Source organism: Fundulus heteroclitus, unplaced genomic scaffold (assembly GCF_011125445.2).
Source record: "Fundulus heteroclitus isolate FHET01 unplaced genomic scaffold, MU-UCD_Fhet_4.1 scaffold_54, whole genome shotgun sequence".
Classification (NCBI taxonomy): Eukaryota; Metazoa; Chordata; class Actinopteri; order Cyprinodontiformes; family Fundulidae; genus Fundulus; species Fundulus heteroclitus.
The window spans coordinates 227340-252762 of NW_023396967.1; the positions used below are offsets into that span (position 1 = coordinate 227340).

Consider the following 25423-nt stretch of genomic DNA (forward strand, 5'->3'; position numbering starts at 1 on the left):
ATGGGGAGGGAGAAAGAAACTGGGCAAAGTTACAAAATCTTTAAGAAAGTTAGGAAGCCAGTTTTTTTATGGACAAGAGATAAACCAGAACAGTGCAGTGAGGGGAATTAACTAAACAAACAAACAACAAACAAACATTTTAACCAGAACTTTCTCTGCATTGATGCATGCAAAATAAACAATGAAAGTGGTCGCCAAGTGATACTGCCACTCTGTTCCCTTTTGCACGCAGAGTGACCAGAATGGAGTTAGGGTGGGATATGCAAATACCGGCTGTTTGTCTGCCTGCCCCTTCTGAGGCTGCAGAGCAGCACGCTGCTTCTTTTATTCACACACACACACCCTCACTCGTGCAGAGAGCAGATTGCCGGGAGGGTCGAGCCTTGTCGGCAGGTCTCGTACACTCGTGCACGTGTGCATATGGAGCTCGGATTTTAGACGCAGTCACGCTTTCTTCCCTTATCCTCTTCTTTCTCCTGCTCTCCTCCTCCTCCTCCTTCTCCTCCTTTCCCCTCCTCCAGAACACCTTTGGGTTGTTTTCCTTGCCTTATTTCCCTCCCTCTTTCATCCTCTCTACCTTTCAGACTACCATGTTCTGTGTGCTCAGACTTTTTTTGCATTACTTGGAGAATTGAAAGTGCACACGGGACACAAGATGCTATAGCAGTTTGGGCTCCATGTCTCCTTCAGGGTCTGCTAAAGAAAACAAGACTCCACTTGTGGCAGGGGATGACTTTATACCTTGAGGAACCAAAGCTACCACTTTTTTTGACTTGTTCTCATCACCAGGCATTTGCTATTTGATACTGGGTTTTTTTTGTGTGTGTGTGTTTTTTTTTTCAATCAACACAATGTGGATCAAATTGTGCAAGCTTTCAGCACAGATCTTTTTCTTGGGAGTGATGCTCTCTGTGGTGGACGGCAAAGGAACTTTGTATGGAGGCCACATCAACCCTTTCTATGGAAACAGATTCAACCTCTACAAAGCTGGACTCAACCCTCACTACTCACCGAACAAGCCAATGACCCGCCACAAGTAAGTGTTGATCACAGTTACTAATGCACCCTTTATTTGCCCCCTCCAAGACGTTTAAACATGAGCCTGGACTGCAAGCTATACCCAACCCGTCGCTGTACATCCCCCCTGAAAAAGCCATGTCACCAGGGAGCTGTAGAAATATGGCTTTAGTTGGGGCTTAATTGACACGTCTGTGGCTCACACCAATAAGAGTTAGTGGCTGGAGGTAAAATGCAACAATATGCATGCGGCGATACAGAAACAACGCCATCATCATGGTCTTTATGAGGCAGCAGGGTGCATGACAAGGGTTGGGATCCTGTCCAGTGAATGTGAACAGTGAGAGGAAGGTGGTGGTGGTGGCGGGGGCTGACTGAGTGGCAGAGACTGACTGCACAGCTGGGTACTGTCTGCCAGAAGGGAGTGGCACAGCTGATTTCCAGTCAATATCAAAGCAATAACACTGTGGATTTATGCTTGTTCGCTCTAATGAGTTCTTCCAACATCCACACTGATACCTGAGGTGAAAAACACGCTGATAAAACACTTACCTGGGCCATGCTATGAGATGAAATAAAAGGACATCCACTCTGAGGTTAATTGAAGTTTGTGTGTTTATTTGTTTGGATGGAGGCAAACTGTTGGACCTGTGGAGCTTTTTTTTTTTTTTTTTTCCTCCCCTTTTTCTCCTCCGCCTTTTCTTTTTGTGCTTGGCTTCCCAACAGAACTGTTATGTCTTTGGACAGCTCCCCCGCTACCTGCTGCTCCACTCAAAATGCCCCAGGAGACCGCTGATTGCCCAGCCTCACTTTGTTGGCTCTCCTGCATTAAATATGCCACTCCTCATCCTGTACCAGTACAGTTCAGGGTTTTTTAAAGCGAGGTTCTCGTAAAAAGGTCAAAGGAGATGATATCATAACCTCGGTAGAAAACTCACTTTGATTTTTGTTTCATTTAGTATAAATCTAGATTAGCTGGTCCCTGAGGATGAAGCTAACAGTTAGTTTGAAAGGGGGAAAAAACCTAAGCAGACCACTACCGTCTAAAAACAACTTGAATCTGGATGCGAAGCTGTTTAAAAGATCTTGTGACAGAGTTTGTTTGGATAAATGTGGAAATTCGTGCTAATACAAACATGATGGCCGTTCTGTTTTTCTTTTGGGACATGCACTGTATTGCCTTATGGTGTTTCTTTAAGTAACATTTTAAGTTGTGAAAAGTAAATAAAATGTTGTTTTTTTTATATGAAAGATATAAATGGGAATGGTGAAAGCTGCAATAAAAGGATAATTAAGGATTTTTGAAGAGATGCTCTGTTTAAAGGTTGTAAAGTAGTGAGTATCTTACCTGCAATAGATCACTATTTTTTGCCCCTTCAGTTTGTATAAAACCAGATTAGCTGATGGTGGGGCCTGAAGCTGCCATGTGGTGTGGGAGCAGTCCAGAACAAAGCAGACTCCTGACGCCTTAAATTTATGTTAAAAATGTTACAGCAATTCATGCAAACACTATTTCATGAACTTAAACACGCTTGCATTGTGTAATTATTTACAAAAAGGCTAATGACTGATGAAATGACATCAGGAGGCTGGCGACCTGTGCAGCAAGTACCTCGCCTCCCGCCCAGTGACAACTAGGGTTGGGTCTAGCCCACCTCCTTCCTCCTCATGACTCTACAAGTATGAGCGGCTATATACGATGGATGGATGGATGGATGGAGTTAGGAGGCAGCATTGAGAAGAGAGCAGGAAAAGAATGTCTAGCCATTGTAACTTTTACATCAAGCCGTTACTCTGAACGTTATCGCTCTACATGTTCTGTTCTCCTGAGATCCTGAAGATCCTTGGTGACACGCTGCCTCCGAACTTCACTGCCTGCGTGAATAATCGTCCGCTTTTCTGTAAATAATCACACAGTGCAAACGTGGGCATGGTTTTCGTGTTCGTAAAATACTGTTACCGTGAACTGCATTGACATTTTTGAGGTGAAAGTTGTTTTAAGACGGTAGACGTCTGCTTGATTGCTCCTACAGAACCCATCAGGCCCACAGCATCAACTAATCCGGGTTTATTAAAAGATAAGACGCGAAAAGAGTGATCTGTTGCAGGGAAGATATCAACGGTTTTTAACCTCAAATCAGAACCTCCTTACAAAAATGTCCTTAACTAGCCTTTTATAGAGCTTTTACTTTTTCCCTTTATATTTTTGACACAACAAAACTTGATTTGTCTCTCACTATATCCTGAAATGTTACTCAAAGACAACCCCGTAAAATTATTATAGTGCACGTCCAAAAAGGAAAGCCAAAACGGCCATCCTGGTTGTGTTAATATTAATTGGGAAAACTAAGTAAACACATTGCACATGGAGTTATTATCCAAACAAAGCTCTATCACGGGAGCTTTTATCCAGCATCACACCCACACACTCCAAATTACTCAACACGTGCGAGCGTTCAGCTGTTGTTTAGGTGGGGACCAACCTTCAGCCTCTCAGAACTGAGTGCAAGCTCTTGTAAAGTGACAGTGCTCTCACACTAAGCAGCTCTGCAGACAACGTATCATTCTTAGATCTGCCACAGCAACAGTGACAGCAAATTTACAAGACGCCTAAAGGCTGGATTTTCCCCCGGCTTGTAAAACAAACAGGTTTCTTATTGCCCTCTGGGCGCTCTCCAGACGTCGCTGGGAGCTCTGCATCTTGCCTTTCATCGCCTCGTTGAGAGATGCTCTTCAATACTTGGTTCTGACGTAGATGGCAGGAATTTAGTTTCCACGTCGTGTCGCTACTTTGACATTACCTAACGTGATATTTTGCTGGTTTTAAGTGTGCATTTTAATCAACCAAAAAGGAGAATTTAAACAGTCATAAAAACATCGTTGAAATTTGACCCCCAGTCCTCTGGGTGTCATAAACATCACTCCACACATCTGCAGCATGTCGATGTCATAAGACAGGAGCATCCATTAAGGGTCTGATCGTGCTGCCAAATCTATTTCTATCTTGGAAACCATTGCATGCCCCGAATCTGTGTTTTAACGGGTTAAGCAGGCGCTTCGGTGTGTTCTGCGACTCATTGAAGTCCATACGTTTTTGATCGCTCGTAGGCGTTAATATTTCTCCACAGTTGTGCCTGTGAATTTAACAATAGTGTGTTTTTTTTTTTTTCACAAGAGCTTATGACCTTGTTGGAAATAGCAGTCCCCAGGGACGTGTAAGAGGCCCCCGTCAGCGTTAGATGAGCTCAGATGTTGTCTGCCCGGCTTCTCGGTGGAAACAGAAACTTTAAAAATAACAATGCCGCTCTTGCTTGTACACAACAGTATAGCCAAGTGTGCATATATTCGTTCATCTCCGTGGATCTCTGTGGAGGAAATCTCCAAGTTCGAGCCTTTTGTTTCTCGCTGAGCACTCGCTCACATTTACAGCTCACATTCCTGCTGGTGAAGAGTTGGAGAATTCTCAGCTCAGTTTGTCGTCACTTTGAATTATCATCTATGTTTTGGCAGCAAAGCGGGTGATTTGATTTCACAGTCATTTCTTTCATTCAATGCAACCACTTGCTGCTGTGTGACAATTTATGGTCCTGGAACCTCTGACGGTGACATCTTAGACGGCAAAGACGCCATGTCTGTCCCAGCTTTATAGAAAATGTTTTTTTTTTCCAGATATTAGAAAGCTGTTCTTCTTCATCGTTTTCTTTTAAAAAGTTAAAATTTTTACAGAAATACTCCAATAATTGTGATCAAACGCTACGTTAATGCAGTGGAAGCATAACTGAATACAGAAGCAACACACTGGTCATTTGAGAAAGGGTCTTCTCTAAATCATCTCGAACCCTGGCAGTTGTCAGACGTCAAGCGTAACCACTGATCGGATTTGAGTTATATCTGTAGGTTTTTGGGTGATGTATGGGACAGAGATCAAGGGGGAGAGGTCACCAAGCTGATAGAGGTTAGAGGTTGTGGGTTGCTCTTGTAAGTTTGGGTTGAATGCCTAGTGGAGGGCAGGAATGGAGCTCCTGCTAAGAGTTACAAAGACTGGGCAGTTAAGCTCCCAATGTCCCTTGAACCGAGTTATTCATCAAACTTCATGCTTTATCTGGTTTCAGCTTAAAAGCTTTCTGGGTATAAAAGAGACGGGGATAGTTTTTCATACTGTTTTTTTTTTTTTTTTTACCTCTTATGGAAAGTCGGATTATTCAGACATTCAGGATATCTGTGATTTGTGTTTTCAAGGAAGAAATCACTTTTCCACTTTTACCCTGATTGGTAAATAGCTTTTTTCCCAGTCATACTCAGCACTGGAGCCACGTTTACCCGATCGCTCTCACCAACGCGCACACATCCATACACCGATACACAGCAACTTGGGGTTAAGTGCCTTGCCCAGGGGCACATCGACATGTGACAACGGGAAGCTGGAATCGAACCCACAACCTTCCGATTGCCAGACGACTACTCAAAACATCAAGTCACAGTCCCCCACAAAAACTTGGGTCTACACACATAGCATGACATCTACATTACACGTTTTGTGTAAGAGTTTATATTCTGTGCTAACAGAGCACAATGGATGAGTGGGAATCACATGGATGCCAACGAGAAGCCACTTTTTCTAAATCAGTGGTTTTATAGTATTTCTGAATTGTCACGTCTTAGCGCCTCATATCAAGACTGGTTATCTATAACGCTGTTGTTTGATCCTTCCGTCCAAGGTTTCTCATTATTAAAAGGGAGTTATTTTAAGACGAGGGATTGCTGGAAGGTCAATGACTGGACGCAATCAGCTGGGCAGCCTTAGACAGACAACATACTATCATTTGATCATCTGACTTTGATCATGTTGGATTATAACAGGATCAAATTAGACTGCATGGAAGTGGAGTGTAATATAAATGGACTGATTGAAATAGTATTTTTCTACTTATACTGACACTTTCCACTAGAGCCACATGAACCCAGCCCCACTCGCAGTCTACCACACATTCATTCATTCACCGACAGACAGCTTAGAAGGGAGCTTGGGGTCAAGTGCCCTCTCCAGAGGCACAAGGACATGTGGTAGAAGGAGACTGGAATCAAACCCACAACCTTTTGATAGCACAATGGCTACACTTTATATAGAACATATGGATCTGATTGTGAACATTTGACTGGACTGGATTGTTCTGAATTAAATTTGGATTATATGAAACGAGATATGAACTAGTATAATTTTTTATTGTTCAGGGGTTACTTTGTTTTGCATAAATAAACAGAACTGATTTAAAAGTTGACATAGGCACTGTACAGTTTTACTGACAGGAAAAGAAAACTTCCTAAAATCTAAAAACGGTTCAAACCAAGCATCCAACTGAGATCATGTGAAATCTTTGACTTTTCAGTTCGTATGCTAATACAAGAAGATGCTCTAGTTTTCACGATATTAAATTTACACCCTCTATGGTTGCTTTGGCATTGGGCTGTTGGCCAATGGTGTCTGTTCCTTAAAGGCCCCAGTTCTGCATGTTGTAGCTGTTTTTCCAGGTTCAAAAGACTGGAGTCAGAAGAAAAGTTCATCTCAAGTTCTGCAGAATGTTAACGTCGCTGCACAAGGTTTCAGTTCAGTAAAGAACCTGACAAAGGTACAAAGAGTGCAGACAAGGTATGGTGCTGCATTTCCATAGGGTATTGAAGCACTTTGAGATGAGCCTTCAGGACATTTTTTAAGGATAGAGAAGTTTCTCTGCTCAGACAGGAATCGGTAGCCCACTTCACTGTGGTCTATCAGTTTTCTCCTATAAATGAACAGTTAGGTGTATAAACCTCCCTGCCTCAATCTATTCCCTATTCACAACAGCCTGTTGTTGTCAGCGTATGAGTTGCAAATATGCCAGTGGTTATTGTTTCTGAAGCTTTAGCTGATTATCATGGAAATTAAGATTAGAAGATATTTTTGGCATTAGGCTTACATATTTGGTTACTCTGAGCACTTTTGCACATATGGTATCCACATTAAGTAAGTAGCCATGGGGCTACTGTCAACCACAAAAAATGACTAATCAGTTTCATGAGCATGGCAAAACAGAACGATTTCTTTCTTTTAAAAATATATTTCCTAAAGGGGATTGTGATTAGGATTTTTGTTCTCTTGGGTTTCAGTGAAAGGTTGAGTTTACTCGGATCTGTCCTTAAACGGGGCTAGTCACGTATTGTAACCATAAAAAGAGAACACACACAGAAAACATATATCTATCTTCAAATTAAACAATATACACCAGATGTTCGTCCTCATCGTGTTTACTTCATCCTTTGTGATTCTGAGAAAGACTTTTTGCACCTGGCGCGTTCAGTGGACATAAACATTGTCATCTGCCAGCAGTACAGCAGAACTATCAGAAAGCAAGATGGCGACAATTGACTGTAAGAGCCAGTAGACCGTCCTGCAATGCCTCACAGTAAAGTGACATCTCTCTGTGTTCAAAGACCAACCCAATCTACAGCGTTAGAGTTACGTTACCTCTTTTTTTCACACCTTCGCTGGGTGTTGCTGACTCGCTCGGTTTCAGTGCTTCTCCTTGTTCATTCATGGCGCGCAGGCACAATATCGTACTTCCGGTCTGGTGGTCTTGTTAGGGTGAATATATACAAAAGCACTTTGTTTACTGAGAAGTAGAGCAAAAACTAAATTTAAAACACAGAAATGAATTATAATAAGTCAACAGGGGACGAATAATTTAATCGGAAAACCTTTGTATGCAACCAGAGTGAGCTACGGGCGTAGAAATCCGTAAAGTCATAGTACATGACCAGGCCTCTTTAAGCCGTCATGTTTATGCTTCGGTTGTTTTCAAGCATTTTAGTGACTCAGACGGTTTACATCCTACACAATAGCTGCAGTGAGTTGAACTAATCTAACAATAATGTTTAAACACTTTCCTTTTTCCCAAAGGCACAAAAAGCAAAGCAGATTATGTGCTTTGGGAAATGCCTAGGGATAAGTGAAGTTAACTTTTGTTTCCACCTCGGGCATTTTAGCCTGTTCCTGATCAACAAAAATAAGCTATCTAAAATAGTAGAAGAGGATTGTACTTTTCAGAAAATTAATCAGCTAATAGACAACAGGTGCTTATGCTTATTTTAGCAATGATAAGAGTTGTGAATGTAAATAGTGCAATGATGGGAGGTGACTGCACTGACGTTTTTCTCTGAATATAAGAAGGATCCCCTCAAGGTGTTGGAGCTGGAACTATCGTTGAGCCCAATCACTGGCAAGGAGTAGCCTCAGTCAACCATACCACGGAGCCCAAAGATATGCCAGCTGGCATCATTAAAAGCATTTATGGAAAGAGATGGGCCCTGGAGGAGCTCTGTTAGCCTATAGACGCAGCTGTTGAAGGCCTTATAAAAGATTGCATGGGTTGCTATCAGTCCCTGACCAGCCATAAATCTGTCAGAGTCGACAGCGGTGGCCTGGGTTCAAACAGTCAAGGACCCCTGCAGGTGAGCCTGTGGAAGATGAGCCACCGAGTGTCACAGTATCCAAACAAGCAGAAGGACGTTGATGCGGCAACAGATGGAGGCTCATTGGAATCTGAACCAAAATGATAAATAATACAATATTAGTGACACAGGCCAAGACGTCATTGGTAGGTTCAGTTGAACAGGAATTACCAGCGGTTTTTATATTTCAAAACAAAAGGAAGCTTTAAAGTTGAGCTAGTTTGGGCCTAAGGAGGGCAGAGATGAGAGTCCCCCCTTTTTCCCCTAAGATGCTCTAAAACTGTTATCATTTGCTCAAACTTTTTACTCTTGGATTAGATTTTTAAAAAATCTAATCTACCAGTGAAACGGCAACGTTGTGTTGTGTAGGGAAAACAAGACCATTCTGATGACTACAGTCAGGTGTGGAGGAATACAGCGGAGGTTAGAGAGTTTGGATCAGTTGGATGGGTTACCACTGGGTGGTACGTCAACGGTGTACACCCGCTGGACATCTGTTTTTTCTCACGTTTCTGTTGTGTTTCCCCCTCAAATTTTGGAGGAGACTGCAAGGGAGTTTCTAGTAACACAGGCTCTAAGAACTGCTGGGGTAAAAACAACCCTGCCTGCATGTTTTGATAGTCCAATCCTTGGTCAAACACAAACCGATCGAGCCCTGGGTTATCAGGGTTGATGGCAGCAGGATTGGATGTTTAATTTGCTAAATGTGTGGCTTGAAAAAAATTACTTTTACTTGAGATCATTGAACAAATTATGTTTAGGTTACAATTCATTTTCACTTTTAGTGTAATCTTACAGTAAAAACTAAGGGAAAAAGTCAAAATATTCATTAAATGTGTTATTGCATCACACTCAGTATAATACTGTATCAAATATTCCCTGTCTGCAGTTCTGTCAAACGATGTTTGTCCCCTCCTCTCTTTGCACTTTTGCAATGCTTAAATGTTTCACACCACCAAAGAAATTTCAATATCAGACAAAGATAACCAGATGGAAGGCAAAAAAACAGTTTTCAAAGGATGATTTAATGAGCGATCTGAACCAGCCAACCAGGAGCGTGAGCTGAAAAAAACCCATCATGCATCTTTCTCTCCAGAATGTCAATGCGGTTTTTGTGTCTTGTGCTAAAGAGATAAATTATCAACACTTGTAAAATAACTGATTTGTCCTTCAGTATTTTTTTTACCCTTAGCACTACTCTTGTTAACACTACAAACATAGTAATACGTTTTCTCCTTGTTATCTCTTGCACAACCATCCACCCCTTGGTATCAGTACTGTACCCTGTGTGAAAAATACCTTCATGCCAAGCACATGCACTGCTTACATAAGCAGATTCTCTGGTGTTATTAAGTTTAGCCATCAAAGAAATAACAGACATAATGTTTTTGCTCAATTTTCCCAACCCTTAGAACCACATGAAGCCCCTCGAAATGAAAACAATAAATAAACGAATAAAAATACATCCTAGAGCTTGTCCACAGCCTGAAAGGGAATTATTCTTTTTTGGGGCCTGTTATATATGAACATGCAGTTGAAGAGGTGTGTTTTATTTCACAAGTTGTTTTCTTATTGTAAGAAAAAAAGTAGACCTGACCTGGGTGGGATTAGTGCTTCCTTTTGCATCCTGTGTGGTCTGTATTACTTCCTGTCATGCATGGGTGCATTAAAAATACAACACCGTATTTATGTTTTTCAAAACCAGTCTCATTCAGAGGTAAAAGTCTGGAAAATCTTTGAATAGATTTTCTCATCTCTATTTATCGCCATTGCTCTCCACCTCCAGCTCAGATAATTTGGAGCAGATATTTATTGCTAAGATTCCCAGCGGTGAAATACACTGACGGCCAAGATAAATCTCTCCCCCTACCAGGCAGCAGATATAGCAAAAATAACAAAATCTAATGACGGCAGTCATAGATGACCGCCTTTATATTCAGGGACTATATTTTTGAAATCAAGTTTGTGTAGACTGTGCAGCTTTTTGGCATATTATCATAGTCCACCAAGTTAGAACTCAACAGTTGTCCTTTTTGCTGTATCCCTGACCAGAGGTGGGTAGTAACTAGTTACATTTACTCAGTTACGTTTACTTGAGTAATATAAGAAATATCGCTACTCTTACTAGAGTAAAGTTTCTAGCTATTCTAGTCACTGTGAGAAACTTCACTCAATAAAGAACAGTCTTTTTTTAACCAAAAATACACCAGAGACATAGCTACAGTTTCAGATAAAGTAAGACTTCTTATTTCTACACAAGCTTTGTTATGTTAATGTTATTTTCTATCTGCTGAGATCATTGAACCATTTGGAGGTCAAGTGAACATGTTGTTATTGGAAGGACTTTGCACCGTTCTAACATACTAACAGCTGCAAAGCATTGGTTTCCTTGGTGTTATATTAAAAAAAATCTGAAAAGTCTCCGAATTTGTTATATTGCAATTTTTGTTATATAAATGGGCAGATAAGGATATAAAGCACATATTCTGACATTTTAAAGACTAAATTAATATATGTACACATATATATATGTTTTCATTTAGTCTTTAGTCATATTTACTAAATATGTTGAAACCTTGCTACTCTTTCTTGTGTACAGTTTTTGTCTACTCTTCTCACCTCGACCCCTGACCAACACTGCGGTGTGTAATATGGCAAAATGTGAAAAAAATATGAATGCTCTTGTGAGGAGCTGTTTCCCAGCATATTATACTCCCTAGTGTCGCTCTTTGAGACCCCAGAGAGAAGATATTACGCAGAAATGGACCAAAATGACACTGACAACTTGAAACTGTGAAAACAGAAACAGCGATGAGAAATGTGAGTCGGGTTTTTTCACCTTCTTCGTCTGGATCGTTGCCTTCTTCGCTGATTGTGTGTCAGTTTCAATGTCTCTGACTGCCCTCCAGATGTGCACCTGACAAACAACCCGGTGAACTTCATCACTTTTCTCTCCACTGAGCAGCACTCCATACATGTGTGTAAGAACAGGGTCGCACACTTCCTGCGATCTTTTCCTACACACACATAGCTGCTTTCTGTCAAGCTGTCACAAGTGCGCGGAACCGTTTTGCTCAGCTTTCACACTCTCTGCAACTCTCTTGGTAATCCTTTAGATAAACATAAGCCATTACATTTGATTTGGATTACAATATTCTGCAGGTTTGTAAAACGCTCTGAAGAAAAAGAAAAAAAATATCAGTGAACGGAAAAGAAGAAAAGTCTCTGGCTTGGTGTGTTTTCTCTGAGGTGTACTAAGCAACAGATGACAGCGCAGGGAGTGCTCGGTGTCAAAGTTTCTCAGACCATAAAAAAAGAGCCTCCAAGTGTGGTCCAGAGGAAAAAAAACAGCATGAAAGCAAAAGATTAGCAGCACTGCGATGTTCACTCTATATGTGTCAAACTCTAGAGGATTTGATGAGAAGCCAAATATTTTATTACATCAACTGAGCATTTCCCACACCCCATACTGGTTGTTTAAGGACTTTGTTGACTGGTGACATTTATTTGCAGCATATGGGCAGAGCGAGAAGGGGGAAATATGCAGCAAAGTTCCCAAGGTTGGGAAACGAACCGCAAACGGTTAAGCTGACGACTCTTGGTCTCATTGTATGAGACGCCCACTCCACCTCTACATCACGCACCTTCCCGCCAACCCCCACATTACATTAAATAAACACCCAGTGATAAATCTATCCGGCCAAATCAATCGCCTTGTTTTCTGCTGCACCAACAAACTTGTGTGCACTGCAGCTGCAGCTGCACGTGTGAGTTTAAAGAGCTCTGAAAGCCACCGTCATACCACATCATCGCAGGTCATAACTCCTGCCTCCTTAAGGAACGCGTGGCCTGGCACCGGGTTGTCAGGTTGGTGTGAAAGGAGCCCACTCATTCTAGCGCCTGCCCTTTTCCCTTCCGCTGCCATTAACATATGTCAACACTCTCAGAGTCACGGCAGAGTAAACGTACTGTGTCCGTGCAGTCGGAGATTTGCAATTTTTGGGGCTGTTTTCTCACAGATCCCAAACTGGTTGAGCTCCCTGAACCTGCTAACTCGACCCTCCTCAGACCTCTGTCCCTCCCCGCTACACCTAATGCGACTGTTTCTCCTAAAAACAGCTGTGAGGCAATGTTAAGTGCTGCATGTGCTGCTAAATACTCCCCTCTGAACGCAAAAAAAAAAAAAAAAAAAATTCCTCACATGTGAGCTTGAAGAGCTCGGATCCTCATTTCCTGAGTTGCAGCGAGTCCAGGGGAACATTTAACAGTTGCTATAGCTGCACTGGCAAGGAAGAGAGAGTGAGGGGACAGGGCAGGCCAGACTCCAGCATGATGCAACAAGTGGTTACACTCCAGTTATTATGTGTTGGATTCCGAGTCCATCTGAAAAGTTGAGGGATCGAAGGCACTCTTTGATGCGTTTCTTAGATTGCCAAATTTAATCCAAAACAAAGGCGTTCTCTGTTAACTCATACCAGTGCAGCCTTTAAATGTATGCTTTATTTATGGATGATTACAGATACAATTAGTCACAATTCCCCAGTCAAGACCCTTACGTTGAGCAGAAGGCTAACACATAATTGGATCTACAGAGGAACACAATCAGATCTGAAGATAAGATTCATCTCCGTCCAACTTTCTTTTATTTTTCTGGCAAAAACAGTCCCATCACTCTGCTCAGGGCAGGGTAAAAGTTTCATAGTGACATAACGCTGAATGCGAACACGCTTCCCAGCCTCTATGTGCTTGTTTAAAGTGAAACTGACATTTTTGAGAGAAGAAATCACACATTCATATCGCGTCCCTTAGGGCTGTTCAGCACATCTGCCAACACGGTTCACTTACTATGAACAGGAGGTAATGGCTAAAATGAATTCAGCTCAATACGCTCAACATTCTCTGTGATGAGCATCAATAAACACATCAGTTTTCTGTACTTGTAACATAAATTTGACAGCAAACAAGGAGCAATCAAAAACAGATTAAATACGTTTAACAATCTGAATGTTGTTGTTTTTTTTCTATAGTAATGTAAAGCCAAGACTGTTTGCAGAACAACTTAGGCTTCATTCAGTGGTATGTTCAATTTATTGAAACTTCACATCTTTGTACTAAAGAATCACTGCATACACACAATTGCTATTTGAGTGTACAGTAAAGAAGTAAAAACATTTTCTTGTAGTCACATAACTGTAGAGCATGCAACATGGTTGATTCATTCATGCATTTTGATTTGGATGATGTTTCTGTTTATTTACTACAGACAGCAGTAACATGTATATATCTCACCTGGTCACTTACCTGTACTTTCAAATAACATAACAAGGAAAATTTAGAAATACCTGACCCATGCACAGGGAGAATATGCAAGCTCTATGCAGAAGGACCCCAGGCCAGGGCCTTCTTGCTACAAAGCTAGAGTGATACCAACTGCACCACTGTGCACCCCGTTTCACAGACAAGAGCTCTGCAATTCCTGTATATCAAATTGCGATCATCATCATCACAACCAGATTTGAAAAAATGCAAGCACAAAGCATGGCTTTGATGCAATATCTAGTAGACTATAATACTTCAGGAGCCCTGCAATAAATACTGCTATCCAATCATATATTTGGCCACATGGTTCTACTTACCGTCCTCCATTCCCACAACCAATGTGCTGTTAGAACCTTGTTTACATATTCTGTATGAGAAGGATACATAATCTTTTTTTTCTTTTTCTTCTATGGCAATGTCTGATTTTAAATCAGATTAATGTTTCCCCAGTTTAGGTTACATAGAATCACCAAATATTTCTATTTGCTAAATGGCGGAATAATGAGAAAGTTTTCATCATAATGATCAGGGATGAGACAGGTTCTGTGTCTCAGATTATTATGTTCTGGTGCAAAAGGTGTATCAACCTCAGAACAAAAGCAGACAACTTTAGAGTGTGTCAAAAACCACCATTAAACTAGTTCTGTATCGACAAGGGCTGAAAGGCCACTCAGTGAGGAAGAAGTCATTACAGGAGACAGACATCGATTTATGGAGACATGTCTTGAGGTGTGATGAACACTGGACATTGCGCGGGGCTTGCAGGCCTGATAACACCATCCAACTGTAAAGTAGGGGTGGCGGCGTCATGTTGGGTGGGTGTTTTGCTGCAGGGGCGACTAGTGCACTTCAGAAAATGCATCATGAGAACATTTGGTGAAAATATTAAAGCAGCATCTCAATACGTCAGCCAGAGTTCAATCTGAGTGCAAATGAGTGTTTTAAATGGAGAAATAACTCCAAAAGATGCAGGTAAACTAGTTGCAGAGTGACTTAAGGACAGCAAGGTCGGTTTCTACTGACCTACCTCTGTAATGCCAGTTCTATCAGGAGAAAGGGCCAAATCCCAGCAAACTATTCAGAGTCACTACTAAGGGAATATTTGCTTTTCTGTGGCAAGTGATCACTTTCATCGTCTTGGGTTTTAGTAAATACAAATAATTGTTTTGTTTGCCTAATTGTGATGCTGGAAAAGAAAGCAAATAGGGAAGAAATGTGGGTCGATCTTAGGGGACCTTATCTTCACTGCAATATCTTAGTTTCATGACATTGTAATCACAAGAATCTCTCTCGGAAAACATATATACTCCAGCAACATAGAAATGTACTTTTTGTTTGTGCTGATTGCTTTGGTCAGAATTTCCAGTTGTTCAAGTTGACAAAGCTTTATTGTAAAAAAAAATAATAATTAAGAGGTAGGAAATGCATGAAAACACTTTACCACACTAACTGGTCTAGACAGGAATCTTTATGATCTTTGAAGATTTTGAAATGCTATTGTGTTTTCTCCGTGTACGCATTTGATTCTGCGAATGCTGCTTTTACGCAAACTAGATACTGGAGTCTTCAAACAGGTCAGAGCGACCAGAACTGTAACACAGAAATAGATATGTAAATTTGTACGTTTTGGAGAATCATTTAGTGCACAAACGATCTAAACCTAAGTGATTTTCCTCACATTCTTAGGTTACAATTGCTTGGTTTACTAAAGTGATTGAATCCAGAATGTACGATTACTATTTTAACCTGTGCATGGAGCCATTTGTCAGAATACGATGCAGTCTCCCCTGACCACATGGCAAATACAGCCTGAGATCTTAAATAGAATAGATGGCGTCTAACCTATCTTTGTACTTCAGTAGTCCTCATTCAACTCTGACATAATTATTTTATGTTTACAGAAACCATTGTGCTTACATGGTCCAGAAAAACATCACCTGCATCCTGCAGGATGGAGTGGAAACCTATGTGAAGGCCGAATACACCACCAAGTGCATCTGGGGTCAGAAATGCCCTGTAATCATGTAGGTTTATCAGTCTGATCAACGGTTAAATGTTTTAAAATGATGTTAAACTGGTAGAAGTAAGTCTAAGTTCACTGTGCTTGCTTGGACCATTTAAAATGTGCAATTACAACCTTTGGTTTAAATAAAAACGAAGCCAGCAGCTCCTCAACATACTCTATGCAAGTGCTGCCCTCTGGTGACAAAATTATGTTATACTTTACAGTTGGAGGTTCCTCCTGATGATGTGTAGGAAAATGTGATAAACTGCTCTTAATTTTCTGGTTATTTTCCAGTTCAGATGTGCTTCGCCACCAATTCTTTTTAATTTTCAGCAAACTATAAATCAGATTGTGTGAGTTAACAGTGCACAATTTAATTATTGAGCAGCTAGTCGCTTAATCTTTGTGTAATGGATGTTGAGAAGGGTACTGTATTCTCTCAGATATTATGTAATATGCAGTTTTAAAACCCCCACACACACAGAACGATTGAACTGAACTCAATCTTCAAAAATGAAAGTCAAATCTGTGAGCGAGTGTGTCGAAACAAGATAATATTTAAAGTTGGGTGACGACCTGAACCCAATCCTCTGATGCCACACCATTTACTACGGAAATCTTAATCTCCTAATCTTCCTTTAATCCGTGTTTAATACCATAGAAAACAACTTCCTGTGTTTTTTTTCCTCTGCGCTATCTTTCCATCCCACATCTGTGCTCCAAGCTAAATTATTTATGAAACAAAAGCATTGCATACAGCTGAAACATCTCTTTATACGCTGACAGACAGCAGTCTATGTTTCTCTTGATTCATTCAGGTACAGAACATTTCACAGGCCAACTTACAAGGTGGGCTATAAGACTGTAACTGAACTCGAATGGAGATGTTGCCCTGGTTACTCTGGCGAAGCTTGTCACGATGGGCCCACATCGCTGCCTGACATCGTAGGTCCCCATCGACCAGGTGTTAAAGGGTTCCCTCATGGGCCTAGACCCCCAGTGGACCAGAGGCCCGGAGGAGCTCCGCTGGATCCGGGCAAATTCTTCCCTGGCATACATTCAGGACAACTACCCAGTGGAGGTGGAAAACCTAATTATGGTAAGAACTGGCTCCATGTTTGCCTTGTACGACGTATTGTGTGGCAAGTCTTTTGCTGAATTTCCAAGGAACGGTTTGGCTTTTCAGGAGTTACTGGTGAACGTCTGGACCGCATGGAACAGGACCTGCGTCGCCTCACTCAGGGTTTTGAAACCCTCCAGGGGGTGGTGACTGGCCTTGAGGAACGACTACGAACATCCCTCCGTGAAGAAACCAATAAGTTGCTGGTGTCACTGCTGCCTAACGGTCCAAGATCACCAGACTCCACGGTGGGATTTGGGGAGATCCCCTATGGGTCTCCTGATGGTACCATAACTGGATTCGGAGACTTGGCAGGAAGAGTGACAGAAGTGAAGGATGAGCTGCGAGCCAAGACTCACATTTTGGAGGAGATTCAGGTACCCTGTCATCATAGCAACATAAAGATCCCATCAGTCTTATTTCTTTTAAAACTTTCATATAAATATTTCACATCTTTTATGTGTATGTGTGTCATTAGGGTATGGTCCTAGGTCACGATGGCCAGCTGAAGAAGCTGTTCCCCATCACTGATCCAGACTCAACTTCTTATCTGGACGAGATCTTAGATGTCAAGCTAGCTGGTATTAGAGCTGAGATCCTCAATGGCTTTGAACGCCGTCTCACTGGCATGGAGAACCATTGTAACGAGAAGATTGGGGAGGTGCAGCGGCAGTGCCAAAGGGAGCACTTGGATGGCCAAGAGCAGATTCAGCAGTCTCTGGATGGCAGAGAAACTGGGCTCAGGGAGGAGCTGGGCTCCTTGCAAGCTCAGATTCAGGGTCTCACTCTGACTGAGAGCTGCTGTGGACAGGTATGGCTAACTTTAATAAGGTCTCACAACTGAATAATCTGTAACTGTTGGTTCAATGAGGAGCTAATGGAATTTATTGTTGACAATTACAGGTGAACAGCCTGTCTGATCGCATGTTTCGCCTGGAAGATTCTGTAAAAGATTTAACAGAATCGCAGAGACAGTTGCAGACGGCCCTCTCCGACCAATCCATTCACATAGAGACCCTGGTGGAGACGCGCCTGGTGGACATGGAAGGCAGACTCAATGCCAGTGGTGGACTTGGTTGGGTTGACGGGCTTCCCAGCGGTCTGGATGGTTTCAAAACGTCGCTTGAAGACAAGTTGAAAACTCTGGAGGACAGAGTGTTTGTGGCAGTGGAAGAACTAAGTAATGCTACAACTCTGGCTCTACTGGAGGGTCAGGTGGTTCCTGCACTGGGGACAGAAATTGAGTCTGTGAGGAGTAGAGTGGAAGGAGACTTAAATGGAATCCAGAAACAGCTTGAAGACCTGAAAGTCCTTTGCTCCTCCACCTGCGCACAGTTCCCCCCACAAGAGGGAGCTATCACAGACCCATTAATAGATGAGGACTGTAAAGGAATGGATAAGAAAGTTATGGACCGTCTGGACTCCCATTCTAACCACCTAAACCATCTTAACAACACCTTGAACAACCTGCTACTCCGCATTGCTCAGGAGGAAACAGAGGGCTCCATTCAGGGAGAGATCACCCTACTAAAGGTCAACATCAACTCTGTGAACCGCACTCTGAAGGGCCTAAAGGACTCCATTAGCTTTATTGCAACTGAAGTGGGCCATGCCAACTCCTCGTGGGAGGAGAGGGAGCATCAAATTGTCAACCAGGTTCAAGGAATCACCAAACTCATGGGTCATCAGGCTTCTCTTCTTGGAGCTAGTGAAAGGCGACTGGCAGAGCTTAGAGGTGAGCTAGGAGCGCTAAAGAGACAGTTGTCAGGGGGGCTACAAGGCTGCCGCAGCACAGCAATGGAGGTGCAGAAAGAGGTAAAGGTCGTTGACAGTAGGGTAAGCCAGGTTGAGAACCAGTGTAGCAGCCTTAGGGAACTTGCAGAGAACCTGGAAAGGATCAGGGGAGAGCTGGAGAAACACTCTGCCGCCTTACTGAGCCAGGTTAACGGCACGCTAATCATTCATTCAGAGCAGCCAGAGGACCTGAAAGTCCAAGACTTTGCATCCAAGGATGCCACCAACCAAAACAATGACCAGTAGCATTTAAGCTACAGCTTTTGTAAGAAAGACTCCCTGTATGTGTGCTTCTGACCAGGCTTAAGTGCCTAAGATTTTTCTTCTGCCTCTCTTGTTCAAATGATATCTGCACAAATGCAAATTAACTCAACCGGCGAAGTTATCTCCCCTAAGCATCCATTTCCAGTGCCTACAGATCCGCCAAGCATAGCAGCGAAAAAAGGACTTCTCTGTGGTTGTGTAACCTGTTTATTTTATAGGGCATTTGTTATTTTTCTTGATTACGATCGTATATCTTTCTACCATTTTAACTTATATGAAGTGACTGCATAAAGATGATTTTAAAATGTTGTTATGGAGAGCTAACAAAAGAGAAAATGCTGCTACAGGTTTCTGCTGACAAGCATACCTGACATCCTCCGTGTGGATATTAGCCTTTTTTTTTTCTTTTTTACAAATACTGTATGCCAACTTGGTGCTATGTACATTTTTAAAATCTCTGTTTTAAAGGTGTTTAAGGATGGCTTACATACGTATCTGCTTGAGGAGTTGTCCGTGTTTCCTGCCACATTGCTCTGAATTACAGCAAAGTTCCATGATTAACCATTAGGGGACAGTGAGAACACATTACATGGCATTAAAATCAAAGAGAAATAAAACCACAATGTTCAAGACTGGTGTTTTTGTTGTTGTTTTTAGGGCCCCTTCTCCTCAGAAGTCCTGTCAGCACTTTTCTTTAAGACAGTTTATTAAGTTGAATTTGTTGCAACTGTTTAACCATGTAGAAGAAAGCGTTCATATCATTGTGTGGGTTGAATAAAAAATAAACTATGGTTGGGGTTTTCTTTTGATTGTTTAGGAACATACAAAATGTTTATCTATTTATTATGTACCAACAAATATGATAAAATCACAAAAAACAAATGATTTGAACTTCAGTCAATCTATTTTTTCAGATACAGGAACTAAGCTTTAAAGTAATACCTAGAAATATTCTGAAATATCTAAATAAATGAAGCAGCATCAATGTTAAACATAGATAGATCTGTGGTCTATCAAACTTTATGAATCTTAAAGAGAACATATCATGCTTTTCAGTTCTTCCTTTTCACATTTAAATCATTTAGTTGTTGTCTATTTAAAGTGAAAATGCAACACTTTGGTCTGAATTCCTTGTTATTGCTGCCCCACAGCCCCTCTTTTACTCCTGTTCTGAGGTGCATCTGAGAGCAACTCGTTTTAGTACGGTCACTAGATTTAAAGGAGACACTTCACACCCTGCCCCTCTCCAAGTCTCAGAGCGTTCTACTCTCCCCCCCGTTCAGCCATTTATGTAGTATGCTGGGGGACGGTGATATGAACTGGGTGGATTAATACACCTAAATACAAAACATTTTCACTCAACCACTTGTAGCTTCGGCATCCTTGAGCTTGGACTACAAGATCGTAACGGATTTGCAAAATTGGTTAGCTGGAAGTCCATGACCTTGTTTAGCAGTTCCGCAGCAAATTTTGTGACGTTATTGTTAAAAAATAAAACATAATAGAGGACAGAGAAAACTGCTTGAAAGATATGACCCAAAAGGAAAATAAATATATCTATGCAACACCTGGAGAAACTACATTCAACTTTTCTGCAGACTCCAAGTACACAACAAAATATATTTAAGGGCTAAAAAAGTGGATTTTGCATGATACACCCCCTTTAAGCCATTTTGTAACCAATTTGGTGGTTACAGTCAATGTCCAGTTGGAAAACCCATTTGTTTCCATCCTGGCTAATGTTGTTAGATGATGTTGTGCTTCATCATTTCTGCATAATTCTTTTGGTCATAATGCCATCCATTGTGTTAACTCTACCGGTTCCACCTGAAGCAAACCCCGTATACGTTTTCCAGCTTGCAAATTTACTCCTTTTTCCTCCAAACATAACGATGGTCACTATGGGTAAACACATCCATTTTCACTGTGGATAATGACACTCCCTTATGTGTCATTACGCTATAGAAGTTCAGTCCGTTTACCATTTACCATTTATGAACTTCAGCTGGCATCTTCACAAGGTCCGTTGCTTTTGTTCTGGCAGCAGAGAAACACTTTTCGCAACAAAAACACTTTCATTCCAAGGCGACAGGGCAAAGTAAGGAGAGTATTCGGCTTGCAACCAGAAAGTTGTGGGTTTATTAATGTGCCCCTGGGCAAGGCATTTAATATACTGCTGTCTTGTGAATAAACAATTCAGATGCACTGAGACAAAAAGCCTTAGATGTTCTAATTGGTCAGCTGGTGGGCACTCCCAGTGGCAGTTAATCCTTGGTTGGATGGATGTTAATTTTAATTACTGATGCAGCATTATGCAAATATATCTTATGTTGGAACAAGATGTGTCACGGGGAAAAAACCTGGACAACAAACAGGTGTTCTGGTTATAAGGGCAAACTCCAGGGGAGTGAAAAATTCCCTTTGGCAGTCAAATTAAAGGGTTTTACTTTCGCAGAAAAGCTACACAGCACAGAGAAGGTAAGTTTAGACAAAGGTTAGACAGAAAACATTAAATATTTCCTTTACGATCCCGCCAAGCACAGTCTACAGCAAGATACCTTTAATAAAAGGGTCTTGAGAAAAATTTAAATGTAGATAAATCTCTGAAACCCAAAAATAATTTGTGTCAGATCAATTCCTCTAAATATCTGTTACCATTGAATGGGCCTTGGAGTTACAGCAAAGCCAGCTGTCAGATTGCACTTACTGCACATTTCACAACATATTTCATTAATAATAGCCTGTCAGCATGCAATGAGGACCAGAAATATGCAACTAATGTACACTGCTGAACATATGGGCTGGAGGAATCCAAATAATGGCTGTAAGACTCAAATAAATTAAAACACAAAGGACACTGTGCTCATTTCACAAAAGGGCCTCAGATAGGGAGCATTTTGCAAAGGTTGCAAAAACACGTCATAAAACTGTCATCTCACGAGACAGAAATCACATGTAGCAGTCTAAGCCCAAAGAAAGGCATGAGGTGAAAATATGAGGGATAATAAAGTGTTTGCCACCTGAAACAACAGCTGAGACCTCGTCACAATGACGGGGGCAAGGAGGAAGCAAGCTGTGAAATTTGGTTGATCTTGCAAGCTGGAAGCTCCGTCAGCAGGTCTTCTGTGGGCTGTCAGCACATGCCTTTAAAAGACAACATTTCACAGGAACCAGAGCAGGATGAAGTTATTCCCTCATAATGAAAGCCAGAGGCTCCATATAAAACTGATAGTGCTGGAGGCAAAACACGGAGCAGATAAAGAAGGCTAAGACAATATGTAGATGCAGTTTGGAGACACCGAGCTGTGAGGCATGGGAAGCCCTGCTTCTGTCATAATTTACAAAATCACAACTATTCTCTTCTTACATGATCTACTTGAGTCTTTGTTTTTTAACAACCTACCCATGCCACCTGAAATGGGTACAAATTTTGGATTAGCCATGTGAAAACATCAAACATTCTTCTTTTTACTCTGCATTAATGTAACTTTTATATTGCTGTTTATCACATCATGCTCTCTTGTTGAGGCTTAATTCAATTCAATTTTATTTATATAGCAGCAATTCATGATACATGTCATCTCAAGGCACTTTCCAAAGTCAGTACCATGATAACAAATTTATACTCCTATATCTTTTAGAACCATAAACTTTAATGTATCTTAAATGTGATTTTGTGTGACAGACCAATACACCAAAAAATATATAATTATGAAGTGGAGGAAAAACGGTTTTGTTTTGTTTTTTATCAAATTAAAGACTGATACGCACACATTAAAACCACTGCAAAACGTGTTGAGATTAGGCTCACTGCTGTGAAACTTACAGAGGAGTTTTAGCTGTAGTTGCATTACAAAAAGGGACATTCGCAACAACTTTGACTTTTTTTTATTCTTTGCGTCTACCACTGAAACATTTGTTAGCCAACTAGATGCAAATGTGTTGCATGCTTCACTGGCGGCACCAAGTAGTTCTCCGTGTCAATTAGTGAAATGCTCGTGCCCCAAGCAGTCAGAATACTGACTAGATTTGCTCTCTAGTAAGGTTCTAGTCCATCAGTTCAATTTAAATAGCTTGTTAATAACTCCCTGCAACTTGCTTTCGCTTTCTCTTTGTCTTCTCTGTAAGTCTTGAATGTGTTGTCATGGATATGTCATTTGTCTTCCAAGATGGCAGATGGGTACTTTTTGTTGCTTTATTGCAAACACCCTATGTGACAACAATCCTAAACCTACAAGCAGGGCTACAATGGAATGATTTACATCAGAGCATATTCTAGGATGGTCCAGTCAATTCTAATGAGCTTCACCATAATTTGCAAATCATTTAATAGCTCCCTTCAAGTTTAAATCTATGCTTTACTTTCTGTTGGTTTATCAAGCAAGTTCCCACTAATATTTTTTTTGGTGTTTTTGGTGGTTATATAATAAAACAAATTCTAAGTAAGTGAGTAAAGGTTACTTGTTAAAGCTATAGTTGGTAATCCTGTTCAGAAACACTTTTTGTAATACTGGGTAAAATGGTCCTTCCATCCTGAAAGTAATAAATACAAGAAAATATTGTAGTTCATTATAAAAGGCACAATATGAATTATCAGATTCACATCTAGGGAATGAAAACACTACAGATTATCATTAAACTACGGTTTTGTTTATCAATGTAGGTCTATGACCTCATTGGTAAATGAGGCTGAATTTCATCAAGCCTGTATGGTCCAACATTTTCCCCTCAGCTGCAACATTTAAAGAACACAGGGGTTAATGCTGCATCTTTACGCATGATCAAGCCACTGATGTTTTCCTCTTTTCAGCTCCATGCACTTCTAGCTTGTTACAGTTTATAACCATTATCATCACCTTTCACAGCGACAGGTTTCCCATCTCAGTCTCTGTCCTGACCAGACAAATCTTCTCTATGGCGCAGGGCTCTCTAGTGCGTAATTACGCACGCTGAAGGCTGAGTTTGATGTTGTTCTCTGAGCACGTTTTGTTTGTGGTCAGAGCGGATGGAATAATGACTTTCTGTTTCGCTTTTAGCCCACTAAGCGTTTTAAATGGGGAATCCTATAGGAAATATAGCACTTTTTATGTATTGCAATCCCAGAATTGATGAGTATAGGCACAGCATTTCAAGCTCTGCGATGACTGACTGCTAAGTGACTGTAGAAAAAAAAATAACTTTTTTTGGTAATGTCTAGTATCAGCATAATTTATAATTCATGTTACCGGTTTGAAGCAGTGAGGTAGGCAGATTTTACCCCCATTGATGCGCTGCGCGCGAGGAATAAACAGTGGGGAAAATGCATAAATAAAGACTAAAAAGGGTTCCATTAGAGGGAAGAGGAGAAATGACGGGTCTGAGCTGAAGCCCCTGATGACACAAATTCTGTTAAAATGACCTTTAAAGTGCGCACCTAAATTACATGTATGCGCAATGAATTCTAGCGCAAGGCAGCACGCCCACCGAAGCACCACTGGTTCTGTGTCGTTAAATAAAATAGCATAATAACTTTGATAACTTGTCCTGCTCCTCTGTTAACATGAACCGTAGCAGAAATAATTACTGATGGCCACAAGCTGTGAAAGAAGCTGAAACAGCTTTGCAGAAGGCGGGGTTCGAAATGGATGGACAGTTCTGTGAACTGACCATCCGCAGCTCAGATGGGCTTTATTTTTTTATGCGTGAGAAATTACATGTGTTGCGTGTGAGCGTGTGAAGTCAGTAAAATGCATGTGTCACACTCCCAATGCGTCAGAGTTGTGAGCTATGTGTTTATGTATCCGGCTAGGTTAGCAGTTAGCTTAGCGGTTAGCTGTTCATTGTAGCTCCACTGCTCTCACCATAGACTTGGAACATGGCTGACAGTTGCATGAAGCGACCCATGTTCATGTCTATGAGAAGAAGAGGGACACCTCATTAGAAAGAAATAAGACTAGAGTGGATTTGGGAGATTTTTAAACTGCGATCCCCCTGAAGAGTGAGGTAAGCCAGTCTTGTGCATGCGCACGTTATTCAAAGGGGGACTTGGGTAGACTTCTGGAAAAATCACCGACCCTAGCTTTAAGTGTCTTTCACATACCAAACTATCAAAAGTCCAGTACAGAAAACCAGTAAAATAACCTAAAATTGAGCGCTGATAATAAAAAAAGATAAAATAATGCACAAAAATAGCACACAATTAAAATACACATGCACAGTGGCTTCTGTGGCAAGTTAAGTGGGGCACAAAAACCCAACACCTATTTGCAGCAACTATTTTTTTTACGGTGCATACAACCTGACTTTGCTCAATGTTAAATTAAACAGATAAATTAGCATAATCCAAGACTCTAGAAAATCAATTTTATATAAGCTAAATGTAATAAAATGTTCATACATAAAATTATAAATAAAGGCTCACACATATTGTTCAGTTATTG

At 41.1% G+C, this 25423-nt stretch overlaps 1 protein-coding gene across 1 annotated transcript; it reads left to right on the forward strand.

The window, feature by feature from the left end:
* The first annotated feature begins 342 nt into the window (after positions 1 to 342).
* LOC105926064 (EMILIN-3) lies at positions 343 to 19795 on the forward strand. The gene is made up of 6 exons (XM_012862243.3): positions 343 to 1036; positions 15723 to 15845; positions 16645 to 16925; positions 17013 to 17323; positions 17425 to 17757; positions 17850 to 19795. Exons 1-6 carry the CDS (start codon positions 852 to 854, stop codon positions 18984 to 18986), a joined length of 2370 nt encoding a protein of 789 aa, XP_012717697.2. The 5' UTR covers positions 343 to 851; the 3' UTR covers positions 18987 to 19795.
* Positions 19796 to 25423: the final 5628 nt, after the last annotated feature.